At 37.8% G+C, this 24,869-nt stretch overlaps 3 protein-coding genes across 3 annotated transcripts; 1 reads left to right on the plus strand and 2 right to left on the minus strand.

Annotated features, from left to right (window-relative positions):
* The first annotated feature begins 7,158 nt into the window (after window positions 1–7,158).
* On the plus strand, window positions 7,159–21,596 carry LOC306893323 (secretory phospholipase A2 receptor-like). Its single transcript, XM_079455103.1, has 8 exons — window positions 7,159–7,195; window positions 7,486–7,524; window positions 9,202–9,558; window positions 19,254–19,307; window positions 19,391–19,526; window positions 19,627–19,742; window positions 20,437–20,778; window positions 20,882–21,596. The coding sequence occupies exons 1-8, from the start codon at window positions 7,189–7,191 to the stop codon at window positions 21,247–21,249; spliced, it is 1,419 nt and encodes a 472-aa protein (XP_079311229.1). The 5' UTR covers window positions 7,159–7,188; the 3' UTR covers window positions 21,250–21,596.
* Window positions 21,597–21,798: 202 nt separating this feature from the next.
* LOC306893392 (histone H2B-like) lies at window positions 21,799–22,173 on the minus strand (the record flags this gene model as incomplete). The annotated part of the gene is made up of 1 exon (XM_079455181.1): window positions 21,799–22,173. The coding sequence occupies one exon, from the start codon at window positions 22,171–22,173 to the stop codon at window positions 21,799–21,801; it is 375 nt and encodes a 124-aa protein (XP_079311307.1).
* A 766-nt stretch (window positions 22,174–22,939) lies between these two features.
* On the minus strand, window positions 22,940–23,366 carry LOC306893410 (histone H4; the record flags this gene model as incomplete). The annotated part of the gene is made up of 1 exon (XM_079455199.1): window positions 22,940–23,366. One exon carries the CDS (start codon window positions 23,364–23,366, stop codon window positions 23,055–23,057), a length of 312 nt encoding a protein of 103 aa, XP_079311325.1. The 3' UTR covers window positions 22,940–23,054.
* Between the last annotated feature and the right edge of the window lie 1,503 nt (window positions 23,367–24,869).

The raw sequence follows: 24,869 nt of genomic DNA on the forward strand, positions 1-24,869 counted from the left end.
ACAAATACACAAAAGAGAATTAGCAGACTTTTGTTTTTAACCCCAATGCAGAAGCCGTGTTGATGGCAGACAGGCATTCAATGATGGCGGGCAAATTGTCAAGCACAGCATTCACTGTGTGAATCAGGCAGGCCCATCGGGTATTGGACAGCTGCACCACTTTAAGTAAAGAGCACCTTTCACAGACAAGGAATCACAAAGTGCTTTACACTATCGGAAAAACAAGTCAAACATACATACATATAGGCAAATATAAACTAAAAACATAACACCTAAAAAAAAATAAGAGACAAAATGTCTCAGAAATTGTCCAAACAAATGTGTCCTTGGTGTTTTTTAAAAGAGTCTACAAAGCCCATTGATCTCAGTATTTCAGGGAGTGAGTTCCATAGCCACAGCACAAAAAGCACGGTCACCTTCCGTCTTGCCATGAAAGGCTCTATAAGTAATTACTAACATTTTAAACGGCACTTTAAAAGCAATAGGGAGCCAATGAAGGTCCTTAAGAACCGGGGAAATGTTGAACCTCTTGCTAGAACTAGTCAAAAGTGTCGTCGTCAGCATAACAGTGATACAAGAAGCCGTGTGCCTGTATGATGGGTCCTAAAGATGTCATGTAAATAGAGAAAAGCAGCGGTCCAAGCGCTGATCCCTGAGGGACCCCATTGATCATATGGTGAGCAGTGGACAGCAAGCCCCTCCATGACACCTTGAATGATCTGCCGGAGAGGTAGGATTGGAACCAGCGGCGAGGGGAGCCAGAGATTCCTAAGGATGAAGGGGTTGCTAGCAGTATCTGGTGATTGACCGTGTCAAACGCTGCAGATAGGTCTAGCAGAATCAGGACCGAGGATTTGGATTCCGCCTTGGCTAGCCGCAGTGCTTCTGTGACCGATAGCAGTGCAGTCTCAGTGGAGTGGTTTGTTTTGAAGCCAGACTGCTTGACATCCAGTAGATTGTTTTGGGATAGGTATGAGGAAACTTGGTTGAAAACTGCCCTTTCAAGAGTTTTCTAAATTAAAAGGAGGAGAGAAACAGGTCTGTAACTGTCAGTAGTAGCAGGGTCCAATGTGGGTTTCTTGAGTAGCGGCGTGACCTGGGCCTGTTTGAATGGGGATGGAAAAGTGCCAGTGAGCAGGGAGGTGTTGATGATGTGTTTGAGTGCAGGTGTGAGTGTGGTGGATGTGGCCTGAAGGAGATGGGAGGGGATCAGGTCAAGCCGACAGGTGGTGGGCTTGCGAGAGAGAAGTCTGACTTCAGTGTCGGTCAGTGGGGAAAAAGAGGAGAGTTCGATGTTTGAAGTGAGGGTAGTGTGTACCGAGGTCTGCGGTGCTGAGAATTGTTTGCTGATGGCTGATGTTTTTTCTCAGTGAAAAATACAGCAAAGTCCTCAGCAGTCAAAGAGGTAGTGGGCGGAGGAGTAGGGGGGCAAAGAAGAGAGTTAAAGGTCTTGAAAAGCTACCGAGTGTTAGGCGCATTAGTCACCTTGGTGGTGTAAAAATATGTTTTTGCTGTGGTAACACTAGCAGAGAAAGTGGAGAGGAGTGACTGGTAGTCCCCTAGATCAGCAAGATTCTTGGTATTGTGCCATTTCCTTTCAGCAGCCCTGAGTGTACTCCGTTGTTCACAGAGGATGTCAGACAGCCAAGGGCAGGAGGGGGTGGCACGAGCTGGTCTGGAGGACAGATGACAGAGATTATCTAGATAAGTGTAGAGCATAAGTGATCTGTGAGTGCCGGCTGTGGCGAGGCGCGTGAGTTCAAACGAGGCTGTGAGTTTTTATTTACCGGTCTCGCACACGTCTTTGATCCCGCTGTTGAAAGCCTCCCATCCGAGATCACCGCTGTGCTTGGCTAGCCAAAGTCGATATCACATCCACCTTCAAAATAATGCCCATTCACTCAGATTTTTGGCATTTATTCGGCATATGCTGGAACAAAAATTATATTTCCCCCTTCCACCTGACTTTTGGCTGTAGAAACAGCCCAAAAATCTTCAACATGCTGTCAGAAGCGATCTGCTGAATTTTATCCAACAACTACGCAATCCCCCACATCATTCACCTGCCAAACGATTTTCTAATAATATCTGCCCCAACTCCATTCCAGTCGTGCACCTCTTAACGGTCCAAAAGCTTTTCACCGAGCTCGGGATCCCTCTCACACAAGAAATAACCATGGGACCAAGCACTTCCATAGAATTTCTAGGCGTTAATTTTGATTCATCTAAATTCAAGCTTCTCTCCCCAAATAAAAATTTTACAAGATTATTCTGAGCACCACCCACCTCCTGGACAATCCTAACTGCTCTAAACACGAGTTGCTGTCTGTTCTAGGTCACCTGAATTCGCCTGAAATTCGCCATCATACCACAAGGCCGCCCTTTCGTCTCCCACTTTCTCTCTCTCACATCATCCGACCACACACTCGAGGATCGGATATCCCTGACCGACTCGTGCTGCTACTGTCATGACTCTCATGGTGAGACACAGATAGAGGACCCAGGTGCAGACAGCGTATAAGGGGTTAACATATATTTAATAAATAATAAAACAAAGACCCACGTGGGGGTAACATAACAAAACATGACAATATAATAACAAGACAGGACTAGGACTAAAACTAACTACACTTAAATAAACTCTTGACATTAACTATAAATAACTAAACTGACAAGACATGAACTCACCAACCAAATCACAATGAACCAGCACAAGACAGAAGACACAGGGGCATTAAATAAGGGACCAAATCAAGAGGGAAACAGGTGTAGGGCATTAATCAATAAACGAGAGGATAACGAGAGGATGGGAACAAAGACGAGACCGGAGAGAGTTTGGAAGGCCAAAAGAACAATAATTGCCTCTCTCCACATTAAACATGAGGTTCTGTCATGATCCTGCCACTGTACTAAGAAAAACATGACATGATGCAGCAGAATCATTAAGGAGCAGCAACCTGATGCTCCTCAAGGCACAAACAAGACAAGACAGACTGTGACAATGGCAACATAATACACTAAATCAAAATTGGGAAACGAGAGTCCAAGGGAAGGGGCACACAAGAGTCCATAGGGAAGTCCAAACATGGGCAGACACGGACTGGGTAGCTCCGGCAGACACGAACAGGAGAGCCGGCAGACACGAACAGGAGAGCCGGCAGACACGAACAGGAGAGCCGGCAGACACGAACAGGGGAGCCGGCAGACACGAACAGGATGCACTGGGCTGGAATGGCCGCATACACCGGGCTGGAATGGCCGCATGCACCGGGCTGGAATGCCCGGCTCCGCCGAGCAGGAAAGCCCGGCTCCACCAGGCGGGAATGCCTGGTTCCGCCGGGCGGGAGTGCCCAGCTCCACCGGGCGGAAATGCCCGGCTGCACCGACCTGGATGCCCGTTGCACCGACCTGGAATGCCCAGCTGGGGATCTTTGGTGGCCACAGGATCTTTGGTGGCCGGCGGCTTCGACCCTGGAGGGAAGACTGGCAGTCTTGACCCCTGGAAGGCAGTCCGGCAGCCTCGGCCCTGAGCGGGAATCCGGCAGTCTCAACCCTGGAAGGGAGTCCAGCAGCCTCTAACCCTGGAGGGGAACCCGGCAGCCTCAACTGCTGCCACAATGATCCCTCTGTCTGCTGGGTCCGATTATGGCTGGTTCATTCTGTCAAGAATCGGGGGTGGAAGAACCCAAGTGCAGGCAGCAGTAAGGGTTAAACAAGACTTTAATAATAATAAATAACAAAACAAACACCCCTTTGGGGTAACAAAACAATAACCGAAATACTGACTAATCAAGAACTTTACCTCAAAAGAAACCTAAACAAACTATAATAAACCTCAGCGGATTTCAGGACAAAGTATCAAGTACAAGCAAGGAAACTTACAAAATACAATGAACGAGCACAGGACAATGAACACGAGCATGTTTTTAAGGGAGACAGACAAAGGATAATTAACAAGGGTCTGGTGCGGGTACTGAAACACTCAGGGAAGGTTAACGAGACAAAAGGGCGGGAAACACTGAACAGACACGAGAAAGCACATGGCAAGTCAGAATCAAAACAAAGCCATGTCTTTCTCACACAAAACCTAAGGCTATGCCATGACTCCGCTGCAAGACCAAGAATAAACATGACATGATAGCGGAATCATGACAGCTACGAGCTGAGGTTGTGGATAACTTTCTTGAAACAATGGAAGGGTTTATTCTTTTTTAATAACGACATGGTTATCCTATGGACGATATCCTATTATTCACCGACACTTTCATCCATCAATTTTGGAGGATATTACAAAGGTCGCTGGTTTGCATCCACATGGCCCCCTCAGCTGTTAAATCTTCCCTACTTTTCCCTAAATCAAGCTATATCCCTTGGTCATCGTAGCCTTTCGGTTGAAAGAATGGTCGACCAACAGCATCACAGTTCACTGCGAAAACGAAGCAGCCGTGCAATGGATTAAAAACAGCCGTTCCCATTTCCCCACATTAAACGCCTAATTTGCGTATCAATGTGTGACCAATTTATCTTAACCGCAAAACACATTCCAGGGTAAAAAAAACAAATAGCTAACTCTCTCTCACATTTTGCTTTTCAGAAGTTTAGGCGGCTGGCACCAGAAACGTACCCACTCCCCACCCCAATACCTCCCTATTCAGAACAAATATTCCCCTAAACCACCTGCTGAATTCCTTTCTCAACATCTACCTCAACCATATTATCCACTCTGTCTCCCCAGGACCCTACCATCGTACCTCACAGCTTGGAAATGCATCAAATCTTTCCAAACAGGATACATCCTTACATTCACAGATTTCTCACTGCTAGCCATCACTTCATTCATCTCTCACCTAAACAATTAATACCAAGCCAGCTCCATTAATACCTAATTCCTTAGGATACCTAAGAGGAGACATTTTGTTTCCACCAGTTCACAAACTTCCATGCTCATCAATTGCATCCCTCTCCCCAGACCAGGGAGAGTGCTCTGGGTTCAGGAAAGAATACCGACCTCAGAACACTCTCCCTGGACAGCACACCAGGTATAAAATATATTCTCTGCTTACTTAATTGTCGCCTTTAAATTATTCATTAAGGTGAACTTGTGACCCTAGCAACAGCACTGCATTGAAGAAGACTTGAAACATATAAAAGTGTGATAAAAACAAATCATCAAACCTGATAAAAAACTGCAGTGTTTATTTATTTTTCTATTTACAGACCATTCACATCGCCATTGTGTGTGCTGGCTACAACGCGAGTAGAGATTTGGTCACCTTGGTCAAGTCAGTCCTGTTTCACAGGTAAACATCACAGACACTCACATATCCTCTCGCAACTGCATGACCGTTGCCTGTCAACACGACACACTTCACAAACTCTGATGAAATCTCCATTCGACCTCTTTACACACGTGTGCGTTCTGTTTCATATCGCCAGCATTTCACACGGCAAGGGTAAAGGCCACTCGCCCCACAGCAGAGTTTTACCAGAGCGGCACTGTAATGAGAATAAATTTCACAGCGTACACATATTGGTTGGAAAAGTACTAATGTCATAGATATATTTCAGTCAGGATTTTGATAGATTTCTATTAGTGAATATGGTGTATTTTGGGATGGTACTCTTTGTGATGATTTAGCTTGATTTGTAAAAACAAATGACCTTTGAAACTACAATTATTTAAAGACATTTTTTTCAATGAAGACTGAGAAGGGTGGCTGTCTGCTATGTAGGGAGTGAAGTGACTCTGGATTGAAGCTTGAAGGATTTCTTACAACTGTTGGTGATGTGATATTAGCAGTTCAGTTCATTTAGTGCATCAGCACATCAATGAATCGGACAAAATCTTAAACTTGTACTTCAACACCTAACGTGAACTAACATGACAGTTTTATCACACAGCATCTGGTTATACACTAATATCGCATTCATCTTCATATTCTTACTCGAAATGTAAATTCAGGTTTTATTTACTCGCCCTCATTTATCTCTAAACCTGATAACTTTCATATTTGCATTACATGTTTTATACGAGAATCTTCAGCGAATATCCTAATTCCGCTGCTCATTTGCATAATACTCTGTAATAAAATAGATTAAGTGCCTTAGTAGATTTAATGAAAAACTGTATTTGATAGAATTGTGTAAATTCTCAGATAAATAAAGTAAAAATCCAAACGTTCTTCCAAACGAGAACCACATGTTCTCTTTTTCCCATTGTATGGAACATTTTGTCATCATTTGCTCTCCAGTTCTTACAAACCTGTAAATATTTCTCTCACGGAGATATTTGAATGACAGTTTGTAACTAAGCTGCTTTGGGTCACCATTGGCCAGGCAAGTTTATATATACAGCACATTTCATGAAATGATGTACAAAATATTAATAGAAATGGAACTAGAGTTCAGACCAGGCAATAGTGAAGTGAGAGTGAAGAACACAACTCATGATGGCGACTACTTACAAGATTACGTCTATTAAACTGAACAACAACAAAACACCACAATATAAGACATTTGCTTGAATCAGATTATCTACTTCAAGATAATACATGTGCGCTTGGTTTCTTTGGAAACAACATTTTAATTTAAACAACCATCACAACAAAAATAAGCATGAAAGGACCCCTGTGACGTTTAACATTTGGATACAGGAACATTGCAGATATCCTGGAAAGAGTTTTAGTACAGAACACCTTTGTTGGCCAAGAGATCAGACAAACTTCACGTGAATGAGGAAGAGAACTGAACACGTGTATATATTGTCATAAGAAATAATGCAAACTCACACTTCATTCATTGTTCCGACCCAGAAACAGAAAACACAAATGAGATGAGATGACATCAAATGTTGACGTCAATATTTACTTTGATGTTTTCAGGGCTGTCACTCATTGGGCGTAAGACTCGCTCATTTGACTGTGTTGTATCTTGTGTTCACTGGCTGACACACTTCACACATGCAAATAAGAGACGCACATCTTGTTTCTTCTCATTTGAGTTATTTCCTTACATAACAGACAACAGGTGAACAATTATACAAATGATAAAGGATGTCAAATATGAAAATAAGTCTTTCCAGAGAAATAAACAAATGATGTGAGGCGCTGAAGATCAGATGTGATATAAAGACATAGAAACACACAGAGAGACAAACAGCAGCAGATTCACCAGAGAAACACACAAGAGATGAAAAGTAAGATTCTCATTCATATTAATATCATTCTTTTCATACGACTCTGTTTTAGTCAATTTATCTGAAAATAACTTTTAATGAAACTTTATCAAGAAACTGACTTTCTGTAGAAATACACTAAGTGATGGAAATGTTGACTTTTAACTTCATGACATTTATACATGACAGTAACTAAACAAACTCACAGATTTATTAGATTTTTAATTGTGTAAATGAATTAATGTTGGAAACTAAGATTGTGAACAAACAGAAGTTTAACATTTGAGCTTTTCAATGTGTTTCTTCCTCAGAAATGGCTCAGATTGTATATTTCAGTCTTCTTGTCATCGGTGAGTTTGTGTTTCTGGTTTTATGTTTGATTTAAATGTCCGGAGAATTGAAAGCAGAGTTTTCTGTCTGTTTCTATCTACGTCTGTTAACTACGTCTATTTATGAATCTTCTGAACGTCTGATATTGGGGGACGTCTGTACAGAGTTCAAACTAGTTTCAATGGTTTTTCACACAAGTTTCAGTTTTCAGATGGAAGTAAATGAATTGAGTGAGATTGTTGAGTTGAATGGTCTGAATGCAGAATGTTTATTTGTCCAGATAGCAAGTGACCATTGAATCGATGTTAAAAATGGTTGATTTGTCAATGTTAATGGCATTAAATCAATATCACTGTTTCACTCGCTATTAATGTAGAAAAACCTCCGTTATTGTGATCAGTGTTTTAATGTTTGGTTTTCATTGGCGATTCATGTTTATTGAAATACGTTTGTTGTGGAAAAATGAACTGGGATCCGGTGACATCATATGATGACGATGATTTCTAAATAATGATGTAATGCTATGAAATACACTGAGGTTAATGCTAAACATGACAGTAAACAGCTGACGTGTCCATGTGTTGACTTGACATGTTAGATTCAGATGATAAACATCATATTCATTTCTACCTTACAGATAATCCCCATATTTATCATGAAACCATTATATATCTAAAATATTATGTTCATCAGATAATATCATTTATTGTTACGACTGTAAATCTATATTAAAATATTATGAACCAGACACTTACCAGGAAACGCAAATCAAGCTTCTTCAAAACATCTTTCTGTCAATACAAATATACATCATCTATGACTAGGGTCTGATCTACCACACCACATAAAGAAATATCACTGGAAAGAATGAAGGGTTATTTCAAGCCATTGGATCAGAAATTGAAAAACCAACTGCTGGGTTAAATGAACCTAGAAAATGTTTCTATTTGACCAGACAATGAGATAAAACAACCCAACAGGCTATTTTATAACCCAACTGTAGGGTTTGTTCATTATGGACTAGATTGAAATAACTCATTGTTTATTAGAGTGATGGGACACGATTAGGAAATAAAATAAAACACATTTTGTTCTGAGAGACAGAAGCTGATTAAAGACTCAAATTGAGTCGCACTGTAAGAAATCTGATATTCAACTGATCTCTAAACAAAAGATCTTTAATAACTTCAATCTGTTTGTCAAATTTGTTACTAAATACTGAACAAACTATTTAACATTTAACAAACAAGAGCTTTGAAATGTCTTCAGGATTGAGGTTTGTGATTTCAATGTTCAGGTCTGAGATGCAGAGTTTCTATTGCTGATGGAGGAATATAGATGAGAATAGATTACAGATTGAAATCAAACAGCACATAATATATTACAAACTCAAACAAATGTAAACTGTGTCAATAATCCATCATTGAGCGGCTCAGAATCTGACAGCATGAGATTGTTTTGTATTTCTTGTTTTCTCAAGTGTTTTTATGGCTCAAATCTGACGTGTTTTAAAATGTGATTTGATTCTGAGTCGCTGACTCAAGCGCTCATCTCTGTGAGACACTAACAGACTCAAATCTGTCAGAATCTGCTTCTTCAATACAAACGTCAGTAAATGATGATCGTGTGGTGTCAGCTCACTCCTGCTTAGATCCAGATCTGAGTGAATGTGTTTGAATCTAAACTCTCTCTTTCAGCTCTCTGTTCAATATCTGAATGCATTCAGCGCCGCTATCACTATATAAACATGAATAAGAACTGGAATGAAGCTCAGATATACTGCAGAGAGAAATACACAGATCTGGCCACAGTCAACAACATCAATGACATGAACGAGCTGAAGAAGACTGTGAATAACAGTCAGGTGAAAGTCTGGATTGGACTGAAGAGAAAAAAAAATTATGAATGGAAGTGGTCTCTGGGTGATCCTGTGAAATATCTGAACTGGGGACCTGAACCATCAACTGACACAAAAAATTGTGCTTTTATGAGAAATGGAACGTGGCGTCAGCAGGACTGTAATGTGACGACGTCACAGTTCATCTGCTACAATGGTGAGTGACAACAAACCTTCACAAAACATGATCATAAGAAACAATAATAAACATCACAGTTAAGACACAGAACACAAGATCATAAGAAACAATAATAAACATCACAGTTAAGACACAGAACACGCGATCATAAGAAACAATAATAATCATCACAGTTAAGACACAGAACACGCGATCATAAGAAACAATAATAATCATCACAGTTAAGACACAGAACACGCGATCATAAGAAACAATAATAAACATCACAGTTAAGACACAGAACACGCTATCATAAGAAACAATAATAATCATCACAGTTAAGACACAGAACACGCTATCATAAGAAACAATAATAAACATCACAGTTAAGACACAGAACACGAGATCATAAGAAACAATAATAATCATCACAGTTAAGACACAGAACACGCGATCATAAGAAACAATAATAATCATCACAGTTAAGACACAGAACACGCGATCATAAGAAACAATAATAAACATCACAGTTAAGACACAGAACACGCGATCATAAGAAACAATAATAAACATCACAGTTAAGACACAGAACACGCGATCATAAGAAACAATAATAATCATCACAGTTAAGACACAGAACACGCGATCATAAGAAACAATAATAAACATCACAGTTAAGACACAGAACACGCGATCATAAGAAACAATAATAAACATCACAGTTAAGACACAGAACACATGTGATCATAAGAAACAATAATAAACATCACAGTTAAGACACAGAACACGCGATCATAAGAAACAATAATAAATATCACAGTTAAGACACGGAACACGCGATCATAAGAAACAATAATAAACATCACAGTTAAGACACAGAACACACGAGATCATAAGAAAATAAACATCACAGTTAAGACACAGAACACACGAGATCATAAGAAACAATAATAATCATCACAGTTAAGACACAGAACACGCGATCATAAGAAACAATAATAAACATCACAGTTCAGACACAGAACACGCGATCATAAGAAACAATAATAAACATCACAGTTAAGACACAGAACACGCGATCATAAGAAACAATAATAAACATCACAGTTAAGACACGGAACACGCGATCATAAGAAACAATAATAAACATCACAGTTAAGACACAGAACACACGATCATAAGAAACAATAATAAACATCACAGTTAAGACACAGAACACGCGATCATAAGAAACAATAATAAACATCACAGTTAAGACACAGAACACACGATCATAAGAAACAATAATAAACATCACAGTTAAGACACAGAACACGCGATCATAAGAAACAATAATAAACATCACAGTTAAGACACGGAACACATGTGATCATAAGAAACAATAATAAACATCACAGTTAAGACACGGAACACGCGATCATAAGAAACAATAATAAACATCACAGTTAAGACACGGAACACGCGATCATAAGAAACAATAATAAACATCACAGTTAAGACACAGAACACGCGATCATAAGAAACAATAATAAACATCACAGTTAAGACACAGAACACATGCGATCATAAGAAACAATAATAAACATCACAGTTAAGACACAGAACACGCGATCATAAGAAACAATAATAAACATCACAGTTAAGACACAGAACACGAGATCATAAGAAACAATAATAATCATCACAGTTAAGACACAGAACACGCGATCATAAGAAACAATAATAATCATCACAGTTAAGACACAGAACACGCGATCATAAGAAACAATAATAATCATCACAGTTAAGACACAGAACACGAGATCATAAGAAACAATAATAAACATCACAGTTAAGACACAGAACACGCGATCATAAGAAACAATAATAAACATCACAGTTAAGACACAGAACACGCGATCATAAGAAACAATAATAAACATCACAGTTAAGACACAGAACACGAGATCATAAGAAACACGCGATCATAAGAAACAATAATAAACATCACAGTTAAGACACAGAACACGCGATCATAAGAAACAATAATAAACATCACAGTTAAGACACAGAACACGCGATCATAAGAAACAATAATAATCATCACAGTTAAGACACAGAACACGAGATCATAAGAAACAATAATAAACATCACAGTTAAGACACAGAACACGCGATCATAAGAAACAATAATAATCATCACAGTTAAGACACAGATCACGCGATCATAAGAAACAATAATAAACATCACAGTTAAGACACAGAACACGCGATCATAAGAAACAATAATAAACATCACAGTTAAGACACAGAACACGCGATCATAAGAAACAATAATAATCATCACAGTTAAGACACAGAACACGCGATCATAAGAAACAATAATAAACATCACAGTTAAGACACAGAACACGCGATCATAAGAAACAATAATAAACATCACAGTTAAGACACAGAACACATGTGATCATAAGAAACAATAATAAACATCACAGTTAAGACACAGAACACGCGATCATAAGAAACAATAATAAACATCACAGTTAAGACACAGAACACGCGATCATAAGAAACAATAATAAACATCACAGTTCAGACACAGAACACGCGATCATAAGAAACAATAATAAACATCACAGTTAAGACACAGAACACGCGATCATAAGAAACAATAATAAACATCACAGTTAAGACACAGAACACGCGATCATAAGAAACAATAATAAACATCACAGTTAAGACACAGAACACGCGATCATAAGAAACAATAATAAACATCACAGTTAAGACACAGAACACGAGATCATAAGAAACAATAATAATCATCACAGTTAAGACACAGAACACGCGATCATAAGAAACAATAATAATCATCACAGTTAAGACACAGAACACGCGATCATAAGAAACAATAATAAACATCACAGTTAAGACACAGAACACGCGATCATAAGAAACAATAATAAACATCACAGTTAAGACACAGAACACGCGATCATAAGAAACAATAATAATCATCACAGTTAAGACACAGAACACGCGATCATAAGAAACAATAATAAACATCACAGTTAAGACACAGAACACGCGATCATAAGAAACAATAATAAACATCACAGTTAAGACACAGAACACATGTGATCATAAGAAACAATAATAAACATCACAGTTAAGACACAGAACACGCGATCATAAGAAACAATAATAAATATCACAGTTAAGACACGGAACACGCGATCATAAGAAACAATAATAAACATCACAGTTAAGACACAGAACACACGAGATCATAAGAAAATAAACATCACAGTTAAGACACAGAACACACGAGATCATAAGAAACAATAATAATCATCACAGTTAAGACACAGAACACGCGATCATAAGAAACAATAATAAACATCACAGTTCAGACACAGAACACGCGATCATAAGAAACAATAATAAACATCACAGTTAAGACACAGAACACGCGATCATAAGAAACAATAATAAACATCACAGTTAAGACACGGAACACGCGATCATAAGAAACAATAATAAACATCACAGTTAAGACACAGAACACACGATCATAAGAAACAATAATAAACATCACAGTTAAGACACAGAACACGCGATCATAAGAAACAATAATAAACATCACAGTTAAGACACAGAACACACGATCATAAGAAACAATAATAAACATCACAGTTAAGACACAGAACACGCGATCATAAGAAACAATAATAAACATCACAGTTAAGACACAGAACACGCGATCATAAGAAACAATAATAAACATCACAGTTAAGACACGGAACACGCGATCATAAGAAACAATAATAAACATCACAGTTAAGACACGGAACACGCGATCATAAGAAACAATAATAAACATCACAGTTAAGACACAGAACACGCGATCATAAGAAACAATAATAAACATCACAGTTAAGACACAGAACACATGCGATCATAAGAAACAATAATAAACATCACAGTTAAGACACAGAACACGCGATAATAAGAAACAATAATAAACATCACAGTTAAGACACAGAACACGAGATCATAAGAAACAATAATAATCATCACAGTTAAGACACAGAACACGCGATCATAAGAAACAATAATAATCATCACAGTTAAGACACAGAACACGCGATCATAAGAAACAATAATAATCATCACAGTTAAGACACAGAACACGAGATCATAAGAAACAATAATAAACATCACAGTTAAGACACAGAACACGCGATCATAAGAAACAATAATAAACATCACAGTTAAGACACAGAACACGCGATCATAAGAAACAATAATAAACATCACAGTTAAGACACAGAACACGAGATCATAAGAAACAATAATAAACATCACAGTTAAGACACAGAACACGCGATCATAAGAAACAATAATAAACATCACAGTTAAGACACAGAACACGCGATCATAAGAAACAATAATAATCATCACAGTTAAGACACAGAACACGCGATCATAAGAAACAATAATAAACATCACAGTTAAGACACAGAACACGCGATCATAAGAAACAATAATAAACATCACAGTTAAGACACAGAACACATGTGATCATAAGAAACAATAATAAACATCACAGTTAAGACACAGAACACGCGATCATAAGAAACAATAATAAATATCACAGTTAAGACACGGAACACGCGATCATAAGAAACAATAATAAACATCACAGTTAAGACACAGAACACGCGATCATAAGAAACAATAATAAACATCACAGTTCAGACACAGAACACGCGATCATAAGAAACAATAATAAACATCACAGTTAAGACACAGAACACGCGATCATAAGAAACAATAATAAACATCACAGTTAAGACACAGAACACGCGATCATAAGAAACAATAATAAACATCACAGTTAAGACACAGAACACGCGATCATAAGAAACAATAATAAACATCACAGTTAAGACACAGAACACATGCGATCATAAGAAACAATAATAAACATCACAGTTAAGACACAGAACACGCGATCATAAGAAACAATAATAAACATCACAGTTAAGACACAGAACACATGTGATCATAAGAAACAATAATAAACATCACAGTTAAGACACGGAACACGCGATCATAAGAAACAATAATAAACATCACAGTTAAGACACGGAACACGCGATCATAAGAAACAATAATAAACATCACAGTTAAGACACGGAACACGCGATCATAAGAAACAATAATAAACATCACAGTTAAGACACAGAACACGCGATCATAAGAAACAATAATAAACATCACAGTTAAGACACAGAACACGCGATCATAAGAAACAATAATAAACATCACAGTTAAGACACAGAACACGAGATCATAAGAAACAATAATAAACATCACAGTTAAGACACAGAACACGCGATCATAAGAAACAATAATAAACATCACAGTTAAGACACAGAACACGAGATCATAAGAAACAATAATAAACATCACAGTTAAGACACAGAACACGCGATCATAAGAAACAATAATAAACATCACAGTTAAGACACAGAACACGCGATCATAAGAAACAATAATAATCATCACAGTTAAGACACAGAACACGCGATCATAAGAAACAATAATAAACATCACAGTTAAGACACAGAATACGCGATCATAAGAAACAATAATAAACATCACAGTTAAGACACAGAACACGCGATCATAAGAAACAATAATAATCATCACAGTTAAGACACAGAACACGCGATCATAAGAAACAATAATAATCATCACAGTTAAGACACAGAACACGCGATCATAAGAAACAATAATAATCATCACAGTTAAGACACAGAACACGCGATCATAAGAAACAATAATAAACATCACAGTTAAGACACAGAACACGCGATCATAAGAAACAATAATAATCATCACAGTTAAGAGACAGAACACATGTGATCATAAGAAACAATAATAATCATCACAGTTAAGACACAGAACACGCGATCATAAGAAACAATAATAATCATCACAGTTAAGACACAGAACACGCGATCATAAGAAACAATAATAAACATCACAGTTAAGACACAGAACACACGATCATAAGAAACAATAATAAACATCACAGTTAAGACACAGAACACGAGATCATAAGAAACACGCGATCATAAGAAACAATAATAATCATCACAGTTAAGACACAGAACACGCGATCATAATAAACAATAATAATCATCACAGTTAAGACACAGAACACGAGATCATAAGAAACAATAATAAACATCACAGTTAAGACACAGAACACGAGATCATAAGAAACACGCGATCATAAGAAACAATAATAATCATCACAGTTAAGACACAGAACACGCGATCATAATAAACAATAATAATCATCACAGTTAAGACACAGAACACGAGATCATAAGAAACAATAATAATCATCACAGTTAAGACACAGAACACGCGATCATAAGAAACAATAATAATCATCACAGTTAAGACACAGAACACGAGATCATAAGAAACAATAATAAACATCACAGTTAAGACACAGAACACATGCGATCATAAGAAACAATAATAAACATCACAGTTAAGACACAGAACACGCGATCATAAGAAACAATAATAAACATCACAGTTAAGACACAGAACACATGTGATCATAAGAAACAATAATAAACATCACAGTTAAGACACAGAACACGCGATCATAAGAAACAATAATAAACATCACAGTTAAGACACGGAACACGCGATCATAAGAAACAATAATAAACATCACAGTTAAGACACGGAACACGCGATCATAAGAAACAATAATAAACATCACAGTTAAGACACAGAACACGCGATCATAAGAAACAATAATAAACATCACAGTTAAGACACAGAACACGAGATCATAAGAAACAATAATAAACATCACAGTTAAGACACAGAACACGCGATCATAAGAAACAATAATAAACATCACAGTTAAGACACAGAACACGAGATCATAAGAAACAATAATAAACATCACAGTTAAGACACAGAACACGCGATCATAAGAAACAATAATAAACATCACAGTTAAGACACAGAACACGCGATCATAAGAAACAATAATAAACATCACAGTTAAGACACAGAACACGCGATCATAAGAAACAATAATAAACATCACAGTTAAGACACAGAACACGCGATCATAAGAAACAATAATAAACATCACAGTTAAGACACAGAACACGCGATCATAAGAAACAATAATAATCATCACAGTTAAGACACAGAACACACGATCATAAGAAACAATAATAAACATCACAGTTAAGACACAGAATACGCGATCATAAGAAACAATAATAAACATCACAGTTAAGACACAGAACACGCGATCATAAGAAACAATAATAATCATCACAGTTAAGACACAGAACACGCGATCATAAGAAACAATAATAATCATCACAGTTAAGACACAGAACACGCGATCATAAGAAACAATAATAATCATCACAGTTAAGACACAGAACACGCGATCATAAGAAACAATAATAAACATCACAGTTAAGACACAGAACACGCGATCATAAGAAACAATAATAATCATCACAGTTAAGAGACAGAACACATGTGATCATAAGAAACAATAATAATCATCACAGTTAAGACACAGAACACGCGATCATAAGAAACAATAATAATCATCACAGTTAAGACACAGAACACGCGATCATAAGAAACAATAATAAACATCACAGTTAAGACACAGAACACACGATCATAAGAAACAATAATAAACATCACAGTTAAGACACAGAACACGAGATCATAAGAAACACGCGATCATAAGAAACAATAATAATCATCACAGTTAAGACACAGAACACGCGATCATAATAAACAATAATAATCATCACAGTTAAGACACAGAACACGAGATCATAAGAAACAATAATAAACATCACAGTTAAGACACAGAACACGAGATCATAAGAAACACGCGATCATAAGAAACAATAATAATCATCACAGTTAAGACACAGAACACGCGATCATAATAAACAATAATAATCATCACAGTTAAGACACAGAACACGAGATCATAAGAAACAATAATAATCATCACAGTTAAGACACAGAACACGCGATCATAAGAAACAATAATAATCATCACAGTTAAGACACAGAACACGAGATCATAAGAAACAATAATAAACATCACAGTTAAGACACAGAACACACGATCATAAGAAACAATAATAAACATCACAGTTAAGACACAGAACACGAGATCATAAGAAACACGCGATCATAAGAAACAATAATAATCATCACAGTTAAGACACAGAACACGCGATCATAATAAACAATAATAATCATCACAGTTAAGACACGGAACACGCGATCATAAGAAACAATAATAAACATCACAGTTAAGAGACAGAACACGCGATCATAAGAAACAATAATAAACATCACAGTTAAGACACAGAACACGCGATCATAAGAAACAATAATAAACATCACAGTTAAGAGACAGAACACGCGATCATAAGAAACAATAATAAACATCACAGTTAAGACACAGAACACGCGATCATAATAAACAATAATAATCATCACAGTTAAGACACGGAACACGCGATCATAAGAAACAATAATAATCATCACAGTTAAGAGACAGAACACATGTGATCATAAGAAACAATAATAATCATCACAGTTAAGACACAGAACACGCGATCATAAGATAATAAACATCACAGTTAAGACACGGAACACGCGATCATAAGAAACAATAATAATCATCACAGTTAAGACACAGAACACGCGATCATAAGAAACAATAATAAACATCACAGTTAAGACACAGAACACGCGATCATAAGAAACAATAATAATCATCACAGTTAAGACACAGAACACGCGATCATAAGAAACAATAATAAACATCACAGTTAAGACACAGAACACGATCATAAGAAACAATAATAAACATCACAGTTAAGACACAGAACACGAGATCATAAGAAACAATAATAAACATCACAGTTAAGACACAGAACACGCGATCATAAGAAACAATAATAAACATCACAGTTAAGACACAGAACACATGTGGGTCAGATGAACAGGTTGGAGCTGAACTCTACAGGATTGGACACTTGTGATTTAAGACGGTTAATACTGAAAGTGTCATGATTCCGCTATCGTGTCATGTTTATTCTTGGTCTTGCAGCGGAGTCATGGCATAGCCTTAGGTTTTGTGTGAGAAAGACATGGCTTTGTTTTGATTCTGACTTGCCATGTGCTTTCTCGTGTCTCGTCAGTGTTTCCCGCCCTTTTGTCTCGTTAACTTTCCCTAAATGTGTTTCAGTACCTACACCTGCCCCTTGTTTTATCATGTGTTTGTTCCCCTATAAAACATCCTCGTGTTCATTGTCCTGTGCTTGTTCATTGTATGCTGTCCATGTTTCCAGCCCTGAATGTAGAGTTCATTGGTCATGTTCCAGTCTGCTGTATGTATTGTTAAGATTACCCAGTGTTTAGTTATTTTTGCCCCCTTGTGGGAAGTGGTTGTTTTCTGTTTTTGTGTTTAGTTAGTGTTCCCCATCGTGGGTGTTTTTGTTGTTATTATTAAAGTCCTTGTTAACCCCTTCATCCCTGTGTCTGCCTGCATTTGGGTTCTACCCTGAGATCTCTCCCCGAGATTCATGACAGAAAGACAGTCAATGTAACAGGTGCATCACTACATATTATTCACTTCTCATCTCTGACTTCAGGTGTTTCAAAGGATTTAATCATCTGTGATTCACAGACTGTTCTTCTCAGCTGTGGTGAGTTTCATGCATCAAGTCCACAAAGAGAAAATTAAGATTTGTCAAACACATTTGTCTGTGATGTGACTTTTTATCAACAGATCAGGGAACCATTAAAATCCTTTCAGCCAATTATGGGCGAACAGACCGACAGACCTGCTCTACTGGAAAACCAGATGAGCAGATCACAAATGTTCAGTGCACTCTGAGCACATCTCTAAGTACGATGGCCACTCGGTGAGAACAGAAAACATTATTAAAGAGCTGTCAGATATTATCAGATATTATCAGATTATCTTTTATATATTTTTGCTGTTTTTTGCATTTATTCTCACAGATGTGATGGAAAAACGAGTTGTTCTATGGTTGTGAACAATGAAGTTTTCACTGATCCTTGTGGTGGGACTTTCAAATACCTGAATGTGTCTTATGAGTGTGTTGATGCTCCACCAAGTGAGTTTTACACCTAACTGACACCAAACCTTATAAAACAGTGTTCAGGAGTAAAGTTTAAGTGTATTTTAAGTGTTATTTATTGATTTAGTGAGTGTATAATGATCAGTCTGCTAGTAGTGTCCCTGTAGGTGGACTATTGTAATACTGCTAGAGACTAAACTGGCCTCTTATAAGTTGATGAAAGTTTATTTTGAAGTGAAGTCTAAGTTTAAGTCTGGGGTTTAACTCCAGTCCTTGGGTCTCCAGCACAGAATGATTTAGATTTCTCCATATTGAACAAGTGAATGAGTCAAATCAGATCGAGTCAAAGAGATAATGAAGTGAAGATGAAAACATGAACAATAAGATCAAAACCTCTAATGGTGTTCAGTGTTTCCTTCAGTGGACCTCATGACTCTTGTTCTCTTATATTCATGTGTCTGATGTGATTGTTTGTTTTATTGTAAATGGAGTCAGTTTGTGTTGATGATACGCTGTAAGTAGCTTGATGTTTCAGAACTGTTTCTACGTGTTTTAGGACCTCTGACATCACTCCACGCTTTCATATTCACATTGTGTTCTGACACCTGAACAAGTTCAGCATTTATTAAGACTTTAGAAGAAACAAGTTTCTGTAGATTAACATCTGAACTGTGATTGTAATGAGAATGAATGAAAATCATGAGACTTGAATCTTTCTTTTCTTCAACAGACAGCAGTAAAACAAACATCATTGATTCTTCTAGTCAAACGTGGAGAGAAGCTCAGAGATTATGCAGACAGCATCATACTGATCTGACCAGTGTGAGGAACCAGACTGACAATCAACTGATTCACAACATCATTAATAATCCTCAGACATCTGTCTGGATTGGTCTGTTCAGAGACTTGTGGGAGTGGTCAGATAACACTGACTCCTCATTCAGATACTGGCAGTCTGGACAACCTGATAATCATGGTGGTTTTGAAGATTGTATAGAGGCCCATATGAATAATGGGGGTCAATGGCATGACGTGTCTTGCAGTGTCTCTCATACTTTTGTGTGTCATGAAGGTGAGTTAATAAAAGTCAATGTGTGTGTTTGATGACAGAAGTTTCTTCATGATGAAACTGATCTCAGTTCAGTCACAGTGTTTGTGTTTTGTTGTGTGTTCAGATGAGCTGATATTGATCCAGAAGAATCTGAGCTGGACTGAAGCTTTAAGTTACTGCAGAGAGAATCATGTTGATCTGGTTTCAGTGGATTCAGAGAAGATTCAGCTCATGGTGACTGAAGTTCTTCATCAGGCCTCGACTGCTCAGGTGTGGCTGGGGTTACACTATTACTGTCTCATGGATCTCTGGATCTGGGTACGAGGAGAGGTCGTCTGCTATCAGAATTGGGCTCCAGAGGGTCAGTATCATCTGAATGACTGCAGCGGTGAACACAGAGCTGGAGCGGTTCAGTCTGGAGGAGATCATCTCTGGATCAGCCTTCCTCGATCTCAACAACTCAACTTCATCTGCACCACAAAAGAGGAATAAAGAGACTTTTTTAATGTTGAAAACTCTTTCAATTTATCCTCTTAAGTCAAGAGCTCAACTAAAGCAAAAATGTTTGTGAATGGAGTTCAATGTTTATTTAACATTTAATGGAAAAGTGATATTGATTCAATGTCTTTAACAACCACAAATCAACTTTCTAACATTTAATGATTTCTTGCTCTCATGAGACACTTGTGTTGCTTCATATGTGATTTTTAAATATTCAAATGAGTTAAATGACATTTATTTTGGATAATATATCATTTAAGTGAATTAACAGATGATAGTGATGTGTGATTGTTTACTGCTATAGCTCCCCTATAAATAAAATGGCTTGATATCACTGGATTTGATCATGTGTTTTCTATATAAAATTATATTGATTTGATGACATTAACATATGAACAGTTTATATCATTGATTCAATAGTTCTCAACTGTTCTCTTGCTATCAGTGTTTCCTGTGAGTTAGTCAGAAGCTCTTTACGTCGAAACAGTGGGTGGCTCTTAAAAGAGCCTTTGGGTGGATAAACGCTTGATACGCGTCGCTTTACTTGGAGCTGGTGTACTTGGTGACGGCTTTGGTGCCCTCGGACACGGCGTGTTTGGCGAGCTCACCGGGCAGCAGCAGACGCACGGCGGTCTGGATCTCTCTGGACGTAATGGTGGAGCGCTTGTTGTAGTGCGCGAGACGAGAAGACTCGCCGGCGATGCGCTCGAAGATGTCGTTGACGAAAGAGTTCATGATGCCCATCGCCTTGGAAGAGATGCCGGTGTCGGGGTGGACCTGCTTGAGGACTTTGTACACGTAGATGGCGTAACTCTCCTTCCTGGACTTTCTGCGCTTCTTTCCTCCCTTCACGGCGGTCTTGGTGACGGCCTTCTTGGATCCCTTCTTGGGCGCGGGCTTGGCTGGTTCAGGCATGATGAAGAATAGACGAAGAATAACCGAGAGCCACCGCGCGGGGGTATTTATACACTCCAGAATGCAAATATTCAGTGTAACGTGCGCGCGCGCTCCCATTGCGTGTTTCCGTCGGCCAAACCCTTAAACTGTTTCTATTGGTCAGCTGAAAGATAGAAGGGCGGATGGAAAGGACCAATAAAAGTGTTTCCCGCCCATAGCCTCGAGTTTAAACTTAACCCCCCCACGCGATTGTTTCCTTTGTTTTCACTTCCGGCTCATTTTAAAGCGCGTTATTATTGTAATATTCTACACGGTAAAACACACATGTCTGCGTTTACAGTCCATTACGGAGAAATATACTCGCAAAATATCGCGCTCTTTTTTATATTGTGCATTCCAATGAATACATTAACATTTAGTTATTTAGCAAACTTACTGGTTTCTATAAAAGCCAGAAAAAATACCCGTTGAGATCAGAGAGAGTTAGTGTTGTTTTTCTTATGTCTAGCGGTATTCACAGAAAAGAGTTTATATAGTTTTGAATTTTGTGAGACATGTAGTTGACCGGACTGAGTTAGGAATAATGTTCCACCAGGAAGGACTTGTGAAGGATCGTTTATAAAACTGCAATTGTTATTTATACAATGTTATGTTACCACAATAACTTTAAAAACGAAGAAATTTCATATAGGGTCCAACCTCTTCATGTTCTTTGTACGCTCTTATTTTCAACATCAAGAGTAAAACGTTTATCAAAGGCTGTTAATAAGAGCGTTTTATTTTACCTGAAAGTACATCGCTTTGGTTCATGTTATATAGTGAGCGGTGAACTCTTTCTATGACGTCATGGGTGGCTCTTAAAAGAGCCGTTGGGTTTTCAATGAGAGTCCGGGTCGCGTTTAACCTCCGAAGCCGTACAGGGTGCGTCCCTGCCGCTTCAGCGCGTACACGACGTCCATGGCGGTGACGGTCTTTCTCTTGGCGTGCTCGGTGTAGGTGACGGCGTCACGGATCACGTTCTCCAGAAACACCTTCAACACACCGCGAGTCTCCTCGTAGATGAGACCGGAAATACGCTTCACTCCTCCGCGGCGAGCGAGACGACGGATGGCGGGCTTGGTGATGCCCTGGATGTTGTCTCGAAGAACCTTACGATGACGCTTAGCGCCTCCTTTCCCGAGTCCCTTTCCTCCTTTACCTCTTCCAGACATGATGTTCAGATACTTGAATTCAATGTGGAGACAAACCAATAAGCGAAGGGTTTAAACATGTGCGTATAGGACCGAGGAGAAACACGTGCACGAGGGCGGCAGCGTACGTCATTAATACCCCTTTTCTTCGCGCCTCTGCCCTGACACATATTTCTGTAATTCGCTTTAAATTGTAATTAATAAAAAGCACAACGATGAAGATTTTCTATTAAACTAAACAATAAACTTAAAGTGATTTTGAACAATGAAAGTTCATCATTTCTTCAGCCTCATGTCACTTCAGTTTAAATGTATTTCTTCAGATAAAGATCATTGAAAGAATGTTAACTATTTTATATTCTGTGACGTCATCATTCACTGCCATAAGAGGAACAATTTAATGATTCAAAAGAGCCTCAGAAATGTTAATTTTCCTAAATTCTTCTAAATGTTGTAGCAGCATTGGAGTTAAAGGTAAGAGATGTCTTTAATGGATCAAGTTTAGTAGCCCACTAATAATAGCGCATTAGTTCAGTTTTTAAACAGTTTCCAATCATTTATCTTTTTATTTACCGCTAGATGTCGCTGTGGGATAGGGTATTCAGAACTTTAAATAAAACAATGCATTCCTTTCACTGGTCAAAATATTTTAACCTGTAGTTAATAGCTATACTAAAACTTTTTTACAATATACTTTGATATTGTCGGATTACCATTTTAAATTCCTGTGTGGGGCAAATTTCAGGACTCATGCGATAAGATCTTCCACATCAATCGCCTTCAACGTCTTTAAGTTGCTTCTAGAAATAGAATAAATTAATCACAGTTGAAATGTAAAAGTCTGATAAATTAAAACAGATTTGATTTGAATAATTTTAATACCATGTGCTTTTTAAACGATTTATTTTAACAAAGTAATTTAGGGGATTTAAGTGTTCCAACAACACAGTTTTGCTAGGACATTTGCTATATCAAATCAATTGTAGGCTAATGCCAATAGATTTGGCACACACCAAGGTGTCGATTTCTTTAATTTAATTGACATTGAGACAGACAGCTTTAAGATCTACTGTATGCAAGGATCTAATAAAATGTTAGACATTAGATTTTTCATCAACAATTAACAAATAATGAATGAATTTAATTGAATCCTAATTTGTAGTATCATCAGGGTGGTGTGCACAAAGGGACAATCTGGATGGAGTAATCTGTGCGTCTAATAACTGCGTTAAATTAATTTAGCTACATGATTTAAGCAATATGAACATGAGGATTCAGGTAAATTGACGAAAGAACACGTACTTATTATAATAGTGCAAATTCTGAGGCTTTGAAAGGCGAGTTTTCCTTTCCGCCCCTTTAGGCTGTAGGCACTCAGCACTTCAGTCGAGGCCACTTTACGCAACATTCTGCGAACACTGGCACCTTCATCTGCTCCCCCAAGGGACCGTTCAACTAGAACAACAAAACAACACTTTGCCACATTAGAATTATAATATGTGCATTTCGAGCAGTTTTGAGATA

This window comes from Barbatula barbatula (assembly GCF_947034865.1).
Source record: "Barbatula barbatula genome assembly, chromosome: 4".
Classification (NCBI taxonomy): domain Eukaryota; kingdom Metazoa; phylum Chordata; class Actinopteri; order Cypriniformes; family Nemacheilidae; genus Barbatula; species Barbatula barbatula.